Below are 12,030 nucleotides of genomic sequence, written 5' to 3' on the forward strand. Positions count from 1 at the left end.
TGTGTGTGTGTGTGTGTGTGTGTGTGTGTGTGTGTGTGTGTGTGTGTTTGTGTGTGTGTGTGTGTGTGTGTGTGTGTTGACACATCAAGTTGACTAAAATGTGGTATCTCACTTGTTCCATTACATTAGTTTCCATTGCCTGTTAAATCAGCAATAGATCAAAGGATCGCCCTCAACAAAGGCACTTACACCCAGTGCTATTACATCAAACTGCCTTGTCAAAAAAATATTGTAGAGAGAGGCACAGAGCGATGAGGAGATCAAGGGTGACAGTAAAAAAAAAAGATGAGAAGAGAGAAACACAGACAGACGGAGGAAAGAAAAGGAAGAAAAAAGGAAAGACAAAGAGGAGAGCGTTTACTGGTGTTGACGTCTCAGAGAGCTGTGACGCTTTAATGCTCTTGTTGAGTTTCCAGCAGGGTTTTCAGCTTACACACACACACACACACACACACACACACACACACGCGCGCACACACACACACACACACACACAGGCTACACACACTTTGCAAAGCAAAGAAGAGCAGAAGTGCTTCACCGTGTGTTTACACATATTCTCCAGTGGTTTACTCAAGTCCTCCAACCAACGTGGGGTGTGTGTGTGTGTGTGTGTGTGCGATTGCATGTGCACGTCTCCTTCCGTCTCTATAAATTCTTGAACAAAGTACTTATCTCTTCATGTTGAAAATCTTTCTAAATGATTATTTGGCAATGTATTTCATTACATTATTGCACTCATCAGTTTACTTTGCTTAACGTGATTTACAATATGAATCTCTGCTGAATCTCGATATCATCAAAACGTCTACATCTCTCCCAGAAAAAACAATGAACAGCATGTATAATACAGGTGCTTAGACGTCATGTATTTTCTTATTTAGTTTGTGAAATGAGACATCAATTACTGCTATTATGACATGTCGAGGTGTAGACTGAAACAGCGGGTTTTCTTCTTAAAAGACATCATTCGCTCTTTTACTGGTCTTTTTTTGAATGAAAACATAGATCGGTCTACATAGCACTTAATAAAATAATTCCCCATTTTAGTAAATCCACTTTTGAGAGTTGAATAAGAAGATTAATATGACTCTCATGTTTGTAGAGTAAATATGAAGCTACAGCCAGCAGCTGATTAGCTTAGCTGGAAACAGCTAACCAGCCTCTGTCCAATGGTAACAGAATTCTCCTACCAGCACCTTTTGCACACCAATTTACAAGTTATCGATTTGTTTAAACCGTACAAAAGAAGTGTAAACACAGTGTTATTAAGACCTTTGGAGTGACCCAACTGCCAACAACTGCCCATTCACTACTGCAGTAACAAACATATCCTGCCCTCTCACCTCCTGTTCCATTGGTGGTGATGGAGGGGCTGCCAAGGTTGTTCTTGTCCAGCTTGGAGCCCGTCGAATCTCCACCTCCCACACGGTTATGAGGACTGGCTAGGTCCTGCATTTCCATAGACCTACAGGGAGGGAGGGAGGGGGAGGAGGGGGAGGAAAGGAACAAAGATGAACTGCGATTTTTGAATGAATAGCAGATCAACAGCAATATGCTCTCACAGCTGGGAATCTCCAACCTCTATATATTACGTTGAGATCTCACTGAACACATTCAATGACATACTGCATATCCACACAGGAACCACACACACACACACACACAGACACACACACACACACACGCACACACACGTGTCATAAACTCCATGCTTCTCCGTACCAGTTAGCTTACATGAGCATGTGTTCAGAGGCGCTAGACATTGTCTGCGGGCCTGCTGGCTCTTTTATGGAGTGTGTGTGAGTGTGTGTGTGTGCACTTCTGGGCTCCAATACAAACCCACAGCCTGCCAGCATGCTTTAGTTTTACAATGTGTTCCACATGCATGACTGGAACCAGCATACAAAGTGGTAATGGTGAAGTGAGAGTGTGTGTGGAGTAAGAGGAAGTAAATAAAGACATGAAGAGAATGGAGATGCACATTCATGGTAGAAATCTGTCTTTCATACATCAGTGTTTATTTGTTTATTTGGATCCTGATTACCTGTTAACACGACAACAATCACTCACACTGGGGTTCACAACCCCTACCGAGAGGTGTAAGTGTTTTAATACACTTCATGAATGGACACTGTAAGAAAAGCAACATTAAACACTTTTTCTCGACTCTTCCTCACTGTTGCCACAAACCCACATTTTGACATGTCCTTTGGTGGCAGACATAGTTTAATGTTGACTCAGTGTGTGTGTATGGACAGTACCTCATATGAACGTGTCCGTGCATGTGTGTGTGTGTGTGTGTGTGTGTGTGAACCCTGACTCACGCCGCCCGCAGGTTGGTCACAGGCGGGCTCTTGTGTGAGAGATCAAAGCGAGAAATGACAGAGATGGAGGGAGAATTAAACAAATGCGGGCTGCCGTCCTGCCAATCTGTGTGTATGTGCGTGTGCGTGTGTGTGTGTACTAAAAGGGAGTGTGTACAATACATTTGTGTCATTGTCTGGAAGCTGGCCATCGCAATGCTATAGGCAGATAGCATCGCCACACATGACTGCAACCCACAGTCAGACTGACAGGTATGAACATATAGCTTTGAGTCGACGAGAAAGACACCGCTGAAAGGGCGCAAAAGAGAAACCATACGAAAGATAAACGCGCTAAATCAACTCTCGCCGTCAACTCTTCATTCTTCTTATTTACAGAGAAACATTCATTCTGCTCTCCTGTACATTTTGAACACTTGCAACTGTTTTAACACCAACACCGCATTATTGTGGATGAGATATTGAGCCAAGCAGTAACTTCAAACACGGGCCTAGAAATATATCGGCTTTACATGGAAATAACAGTTAAGAACTTTCACAGATTACAGTGCCCTCTCTCTCTCTCTCTCTCTCTCTCTCTCTCTCTCTCTCTCTCTTGCTTCAACACTCTTCATTCATCCTTTTCTTTTGTCTCTCAACAGCAGGAAATGATTCTGTCTCTCCCCTCCGTGTACTTTTTTTCCCTTCCCTCTCTGTTTCACTCCTCTCGGGAGGCGATGGCAGGAGTTGGTGTTTCATAAACTCTTTTCTGGTTTTCGCATTATGTCTGGTCATTGAAAAAATATGCTTAGTGCAATACACAGTGTATGCTGTATTGTGTTAAATAAATAGTTTTAGGGCCAACAATTACTTTCACTATTGATTCATCTGCTATCGTCATTCGTTTTTTACTGAATGTAAATAAATAAATGAAAAAACACCCATCGCAACTTCCCAGAGCCCAAGGTGACGACTTTAAACGTCTTGTTTTCTGCGACCAAAAGCCCCAAACCAAAATAAATTTGGTTAACAATGATGTATTCTCATTCGAGAAGCTAGAACCGGAGAATATTTGAATGACGGAAATGATTAATCAATTATCAAAATAGCTGCTGATTATTTTCAATCAATTAATCGACTAATAGCTGTAAAGAAATGACTGTGTGTACAGCATGCTGCCTTTGCTTGTCCTTGGATTTGATCAGTACATCTTTTCCTCTGTGTGTGTGTGTGTGTGTGTGTCAGACACTGAGTTCTTGGGAAAGTGTTGATGACCTCATCACAGCTTGCAACTGCAGTGAAACCTCACCTCTCTGCACCATGATCAGAGAACTAGGACACACACAAACACACACACACACACACACACACACACACACACACACACACAAACACACACAGAGACTTCTGAAAAATGTAATGTTGTTTACCTGGTGTCCGAAGGGTCTGGAACATGAGATTCACTGTGTGATTTCTTCACCTGCACAGACACCAGAGCAGAGGTTAACTAAACACACACATTACATTAGTGTTTAATGGGGCATAAACCAGCCTCATAAACCAGCGTTTACAAATCAAAAAAATTATATTAGTATCATGTACTGTTGTGAATAACAACAAAATAAATTCCTGCCATCGAGTCTTTGAATGTTACCACACAATGCAGGATTCATGATAAATCAAAACCCGGTGTCCGTAGTTGTAGCCACCACCGTGACAGAAGTGCTAACTGGCATCTAAGTGACAGATATTAACTTTCCCTTGTTCACCCGTGACCCTGCTGCATCCGGAGCTCAAGCCCCTTCCTCAACCCTTAGAGTTGGAGGGTCACGGTGGGGTCACTCCTCACCCTTAAACGCGTCACCATAGACACTAAATTGAGCATGGACTTTGGAGGGTAACCGAGACATGAGGTCGTGGCAAATCACCGCGTGCTGGAACTTTTCCTTCATCATTGAAGAAAAAAAGAAAAGAAGAAGAATTAAGAAAACACACTTCAGCCTCAATGCCTTTCCACCGTAGCATACACTCACCGCACTCACACACAGACTGACTTCATGTTGGTGTGTGTGTGGGTATGCGGCGCTAGGCGGCCGACCAGCGGTTCTCTATTAAAATTCCTCTCTCTTATTTGGAACAGGAACTAATTAGAACAGTAAATGCAGGGCGGAGCGAGGGCCAATGTGTACCAGCTGCCCTATAATTACTGTGTCAACACACTGTCGAGGTGTAGGGCACGCGCGAGGTGCCAAACACACACATACACACACACCCGCACATGGAAATACACATACAAACACACATACACGGTCAAATTCACCCACGCAGCATATATTCAAGTCATTTGCACATTATCGCAATCACAGGTAAGTGTACAGAGAAAGTGCTTGGCCAAGCAGACACCAAACGCCAGGTATTTTGAAACTAGGACATCTGTGTGTGTGTGTGTGTGTTAGTGTGCGATGTGGTGTTATGGTTCTGATTAGAAGATCCTGCTGAGAGCGAATAAGAAGCAGCACTTAGCTGTTTAAGACAGGGTTCAAAGGTTAGCCGGTGCCCTCGTATGGATCACTTTACATACGCACACACACACACCCACACACACAAGCCACTTTCATGTCACGTTTCATGCTTTACTGAAATTTAACAAGGCTGTCAGTCACGACATCACCAGCGTGGCCGTGAGAAACTGCAAGCCACATGTAACGCACACGTAGGGCTACATACAAACGAGGGTGCTCACACGGCCCGCATGTGCGTCCGCACACACACACACACACACACACACAGAGAAACACAACTGTCTGTCTGTTTCTGTCTCAACACGATCTGTAAAAACACAAGCACACAAGGGCTTTGATCCTGAAAAGCTTTTATCATTGTGCTTTATCCGTTGCACACTTTCTCTCAGTGTCCGCCTCTCGGAGTCTCTCACATCTCTCAATGTTTCACTGCTTTTATCTGCGTCCATGAAAAACACTCCATATTTAATACAATTCCATGCATGGATTTAGTTTGTTTCTTTATCACATTTTAAAAATGATGTGAAACGTTTCTTTTTTTTCTGCTCAGTGCTGAAACTTTTTTTTACTTGTTTTAGCTGTCGTCAATAGAGAGTCATCAAGACCAATACACGAAGGTTTATGATCCAATCGAGACCCCTAAAAACTACCCTGCTGATGAAAACCTCTCATACAATAATGAAGCATCGTGCTCACTAACTCCTGCATTCAGATATTCTGCATCATTCTCTCTTCTTCCGTATCTAGCAATAACACAGGCCCAATTTCATCTCTAATAACAAAACGAAGGGCCTCTAAGCGTACTCGTAGATGACCACGATATCTGAAGGACCCATTTGTGTCATCTGAGCCATTTAAATAGGTGACCTTTGACCCGGTTGGCCAGGTGACCGGTCTGGAACACAACCTGCCCGGCCCGGGGAATCCCTGAGGGATAAATACAGGTACCCCAGGTAATTAGCTCTAATAACAATGATTTATTTAAGGGAATTACACACTGCTATGTTTGTGTTGTTACTAACGTATGCTATTTATCATCTAATGGCTGTAATGATAACATGAAGCCTAATTTGACCCCAGTATTAAGAAAACAGTAGGTGTGAATCAGAAATAAGCAGAAGCAGTCTTAGTTCAGGTCCGCTGTATTTTGCTGTCATAAAAGGTGCATCGACAAGGTTTGTGGTATTGTTTCTGGCAAACTGCAAAAACATTGCACAGGAAGAGAAGAGAGGTAGGGACGGAGAGAGAATGAAGAATAGCTCTGTGTGTTCCTGGTAATAACCCAACCCATCTGCAATGGGCCATTTGATACCATGCATAGAGTTGCACACACACACACAGACACACACACATTGGTATATGAGGGCTTTAAGAAAATCTCTTTTACAATTTTTGCGCTCATGTAAAAGGAGCTTTTAGATAATCAAGTTAAGAAAATTATTTTTAATAATCAAGAAAAAATTGCAAATCCATGATTTTTAATTGTTACGCGGCTCATGAAATTACCATTTTTTATGAGGGAGGTTTGTATTAGATAAATTCAAGAACAGATCTGTGTTCCTAAATAAAAACTAAAATGTCACACAAAAAAGTAAGAAGAATATCTAAAATATTGAATGACAATTATCTAAAATTAAAAAACTGTCCAAATACAAAAGGTAAAAGCATGAAGAAGAAATTATTAAATTCAATTTATTTTTCACAAATTGCTTTGAAATATTTAAAGAGTAAACTAACTTAACTCAGAATGATACCCTGAAAAAATTACAGTACTTTCATCATAACCTACTAACCCTATTTGTTCAGATGCTCTGAAAATTGCATCCATTCAGACAAATTAAATATATATTTTTTAGATGTCGAATAGCAATTTTCATCTTTCCTTTACATGCAGCAGCATTTATTCATCCAGTGTGACTAGCGAAATAGAATATTAAATATCGTCACATTACAGAAAACACTACAACTGATTTAAATAAATTACAGCAGGAGTTTGAGCATGAAACACACTCACAAAGCGATCCATTCTTACCTCAGGGTGTAATCAGGTCAGGTAGCAGTCCTATACTTCCACAAAGCATTACAGAGCTGTACGATCCACTGGCGTGCTGGTCTCACACACAACCAGAAACACACGCACACTCCTCCAAACTTCAACTCGTCGCGATCTACCTGCCTCTCACTCTGTACTCCAGGTGTCAGGTTTTTCTCCTTTTTACTTTCTAGTAGAACTGCGGTCTTCTTCTCTTTCTCTACGAACAAACATGCAGCTGCTGGAGAAAAGACACAAACGGGCAAAAGAAACTACGCTTGTCTCCTCGGGTCAATCCATGCACAGCTCCTGTCTTCCTTGACTCCAGTAATGGGGAACATTTCACTCGTCCTGTTTCTCTCCTCCTCTGCCTCCTCCCCCTCTTTTTCTCTCCTCCTCCTCCCCCTCATCATCTCTCTCTCGCTCTCTCTCTCTCTCTCTCTCACTCTCTCTCTCTCTGCTGTCACTCACTGCAGACTCACTCAAGCTTTCATTTAAAGCCAAAGAACTTTTCAAATGTAACAGATGTAGCCTTTTTAGACACAAATAAACTGAATTCCACATTGCAAGCAGCCCGTGTCTGAAAATATAACATAACTCAAAAAGTCAGAGCCCCCAAAATTAGAAACATCCGTGTATGTGACTGAAATCCTGCTGACGGTAGCTCTAGCGTGATTAAGTCCGCAAAGCTAAGGCGGTAAATGGAGATGTGGTGTGGCTGTGATGTCAATGTCTTGCTGTGCAGTACAAAGTACAGGCCAGGCCATAAACTTCACACCATGCAATCCCCCCTACATCTCACCACACACAAACTCACATGTACACCTGAACACACGAACACACACATTCAGTCCGAGTTAGTTGCAACCACACGGGGCTGGATGTGTGCATTATACTGTATGTGAAGTGTAGCTGAGCTGGAGGGGATGGGTGAGGGTGTCGTGTCAACTAGGTGGATTCCTAGCTGCCTCGGTCTGAAGATGGCACTCTTTCGCTTTGGTCTTCAAGGTGTTGTCTGGGGAGGCCCACGCCCAAACCGCACACTTAAACCAGCGTCGACGTCTGACCATTCTCGTCCAAAATACCGTCGCTAACTTTACCACACTAATACAAATTTAAAAGGATAATCATTTCTCTCTCACCTCTCATGGTATTAAGTTCAGGTTTTGAGGTTTCTGCCTCAAACTTCAGTGGAAGTACTTTCTACCTATGGAAACTCTTAAAGTTATCATTCAGACATGCATTGTAACATCTTTCTTTTCTTAGGCTACTTATCGTTTTACTCACGTCCAACCTCACATCCATTCTGGTTTGAAACGCACATCAGAATAGGATTTGTTGGGCTATCCGGCTAACAGTACCCTGAAAGAATGCATTTTGTACAGACGGGATTTGCAATTGGAAGCATCTATGTTATTTTACGAAGTTTGTCGGAAATTCTGCCGATTCTGGTTTACCATACTGTTTTTAAGCACCACTTTTAATCTCGGTCTTCTTTGTGCTGTTAAATGGCTGTGGCACTGAGTTGTACTGATTTAAATGTAATCCAATTGTGGCAATCTGACCAACAGTTAATTCTGTATTGGGAAAATAGCAGAGTATAGACCTAAACATTATGTATTTCCTTTTTTACGTTACCATAGAAAAAACAACTAAATATCCTAATGTAGTAATGGATTTTGATACAGTGAATATTGAGGTATGGGATATACTTTACGGCCAAAGATCTAAACACTCAGCTGGCAAATAAAACAAGAATATGCATGGCTAGACTCCACTATAATGAAGTGAGATCTTTTTCTAATTTGGGTAAACCGACCCTTTAACAGCACAGACCAGTTACAATGTTATTGTACATCTACGGTGCAGAAGAAAACAGCTAGGAAGGGTGCAGTACGTACGTACACAGGCCTAGAGACCAATTTGGAACAGGGTGACTGTCTCCAACCGTGCACCAGCCACCTTTAGGTCGGTCACCAATGAACAGCCTGATTGATAGACTGTCTGTGAACCTATGTTCATACATCAGTGCAAATGTCTGTTGAAAGTGTGTTATACGTGCATGCCGACATACGCTTGTGTGCGGGACGTTTGAGAGCGTATGTGGAGGACTAGCTGTCAGAACAGATTAGGGTGTTGCCGAAGCGCTTGACAACTCAAGCACTTTATTATTAGCCAGGCAGGACGCCCATCAGGAGGGGGTTGTCCAAAAACATCCCCGATGAAATATTATCACAGCAAGTGGAGAAGGGTGCAAGGGAGGCGTCCCAAAACACGTCTGATGAAATACAAAAAAACACACACAAAAAAAAAAAAGAGTAAAAACAAAACAAAACAGTAGCGTTGAGTGGGCACATCAGAGCAGTGACCTGAGCGATAGAAGCGGGTCGTATATTAGACAGATAAATGACAGGACTCGGCTTTGGTTTTTGTTGACTTTAGGAGGGTTTTAAAAAGTGTCTGACTGGAGTGCCTCGCTCCCTTTTAAGAGGCCCTCGAGAACAACTTTGTTCTTCAAGTGGAACAACAGCAGTTTATCTTCCACTCAGCAAAAAGTAAGACAGACGGAGACAGACTCTGCTGTCTTTATTTCATTTGTCTTGTTGTTATTTTCCATTATTCCGAAGTGCAAATCATTTTTTTTTTATTCTATCTCTACAAGAATGCATTTAATTATCTTAAAACAATATATTTATTAAATGTATTTTTAATCAATTAATTCTACAACATAGCTATTAAGTATTGAATGATGAATGAGCCTTATTAAACCTGAGTTTAATGGAATAGTTCAATATTATGTGAAGTATGCTCACTTGCTGTCTTATCAAGAGTTAGATGATACGATCAATACCACTTTGTATGACATATAGGAAGCTAATGCTTGGCTGAGCTAAAATTGGCTAGCTTAGCTTAGCATAAAGACTGGAAACAGGGAGAGACAGCTAGCGTGGCTAGGAACAGGCAGATGACAAAGACGATAGTTGTGTATAGACTTCATAACACATAACAGGATTCATTGGGAGTAATCAGTAGGAAAATAATTCTTTCACACATGCACAAACACAAGCACGCACACGCACACACACCCACACACACACACACCTGTGCAACATGATCATCCAGCCATCCCTGTCTCTGAGATCGGCTGGTGTGTGTCGACCACAAAACACATTCATGAAGGATGTTACTCACCACACAAACACAACCTCCATCTCTATCTATCCTCCAAATTCTCTCTCTCTTTCTCTCTCTCTCACACACACACACACACACACACACACACACAGAGTCTCACACGTTTTACCTGTCCCCTGCTCAAAGCTCTCTGCTCTCCCCATTTGTATGAGTGGTTATCGGTGTGGTAATTCTATCCCCTTCCTTTCATGTAAAATACATTGTGCCGAGCCTCCTCCCTCCCTCCCTCCCTGCCTCCCTCCACCACTCCTACACCCCCCAGTTCCCCCGGCCTGGGGAGGTGTAAAACTATCCTTCTCTTTATGCGTCCAAAAATGCCCCTTTTTCTGGTGTAGTAGGAAGCTATAAGGGAGTGAAAGGGAAGAACAGGCTGAGTCTGTGGAGCAGGGAAAAGGTGGAGGAGGAGGCGTTTGGGCAAAAAGGTACTCTCCAAAAACATCTCTCTCTCTCTCTCTCTCTCTCTCTTTCTCTCTCTCTCTCTCTCTCTGGTTTTACCTGCCTCACATGAATTTGCCAAGAGCTGCCTACTCACAATTTGAAGGGTTCAGAAAAGAAAGTACATTCACACACAGTAAAGTATCACATGTCGCTGAACCTTTGTCTTCAAGACGAAAATAGAGCTAAAACTAGACGCTGACCTCTACATTGAACCCCCAAGACAATACGAACAATCTGAGAAACGAGAGAACAACACGCAGCATGGTTGCCCCAAGCTTTAAAGCACAGAGCGGTTACGCCACTCAGGACAGAGAAAGAAGTTACAGTGAATTTGATAAGGCGTATATGTGGTGCGTGAGTTCGCTTGAAAAAGAAATATACACAACAATATATTTTAGTGAGGGAATGATCGTAAACTGATCGAACCATCGTAGACGTGACATGTTATATACGTATGATGTGCTTTAAACACTCGACCAAGACTTTTCGTAATAGTTATTTTTTAACATTTGATACTCATAAAAAAAAAATCAAGATTAATCCGCTTAGCTTAGCTTAGCATAAAGACTGGAAACAGGAGGAAACCACAAGCCTGGTTCTACTGACCATGATTGTCCAAATCAGTTTATCCAAGGTCAATATAAATGGAATGTAAGATTCATCAGGTGTTGGCTAAAACAGGAAACACAGTCTTCGCCAATTCATTGTTGCTTTTGGTTATTTTCATGGGATTTGCTGATAAGAAAGAAAAAAAATGTAAGCTAAGAATATACAACATGTAAATATTAGATCAACAGAAACCTTTAACGAATTAAAAACAGATTTTGAGGCAGGGCTCCTCGACTAGAAAGCAGCTCAGTCAAGATTTGGTACTTGAGTGGATCATTTCCAAAATAACAATGCAATCAATTGTATTTAAGTAATTGCTCCACAGACAATCTGCGGCTAAGAGTCTGGGCTCCAGGGCTGCTGCCCACTTCTCTGTGACCCATCAGATTCTGAGACTTGATTAGGAAATTCAGCGATATACGAATCCGGGTTGCAGGCAGAAACAGAAAAGCCACCATTACTGTGGTCACAGCTCACTTGTAAACCCTTGTATTAAAAAAAAATGTGATGACATCAGCTGCTTCAACAACAAACTGATATGGAAAAAAAAGGCACATAAAAGCCTCAAGCCTCTGCTCTGTGAAATCAATTTGACCTTCCGAAATAATCGTTGCTGTATAACTATGGCCAAAGAGTGGTCAGTGCACTTTTCTAATTTTAGAATCCCAAAGATTATTTTTGTATTTAATCAACTTGTAGTGAATACGCATGTTTGGGGAGGAAGAGCAGTAGAGGAGAACAGTGAGTAAGGCCTCCTCGCCGTCCTGGTGGTCTCCATATCTGCCATTTAAATTGGCTCCTCATTGTCTCAGAGATTGAGGGGATCACAGACATGATTTAATGCAGCTTTACTCAATGGAGACAAATGAAAAGTCACTGATGGATGTGTGTGTGTGTGTGTGTGTGTGTGTGTGTGTGTGTGTGTGTG

The 12,030-nt window shown here is 41.9% G+C and overlaps 1 protein-coding gene across 9 annotated transcripts in view; it reads right to left on the minus strand.

Moving 5' to 3' along the window:
- eya4 (EYA transcriptional coactivator and phosphatase 4) overlaps positions 1 to 12,030 on the minus strand; it is a 38,564-nt gene that overhangs the window by 14,903 nt on the left and 11,631 nt on the right. For 8 of the 9 annotated variants that reach the window (XM_031870374.1, XM_031870375.1, XM_031870369.1 and 5 more), the window contains exons 3-4: positions 3,737 to 3,786; positions 1,347 to 1,468 (exon numbers count right to left, since the gene is read on the minus strand). In XM_031870374.1, the coding sequence (XP_031726234.1) occupies positions 1,347 to 1,468; positions 3,737 to 3,786 (172 nt within the window). Of the gene's footprint in view, positions 1 to 1,346; positions 1,469 to 3,736; positions 3,787 to 6,860; positions 7,173 to 12,030 lie in introns of those variants that run through there. The other variant, XM_031870368.1, reaches the window with a different exon arrangement.

Source organism: Anarrhichthys ocellatus, unplaced genomic scaffold, assembly GCF_004355925.1.
Source record: "Anarrhichthys ocellatus isolate YVR2014 unplaced genomic scaffold, GSC_Weel_1.0 scaffold52, whole genome shotgun sequence".
Classification (NCBI taxonomy): domain Eukaryota; kingdom Metazoa; phylum Chordata; class Actinopteri; order Perciformes; family Anarhichadidae; genus Anarrhichthys; species Anarrhichthys ocellatus.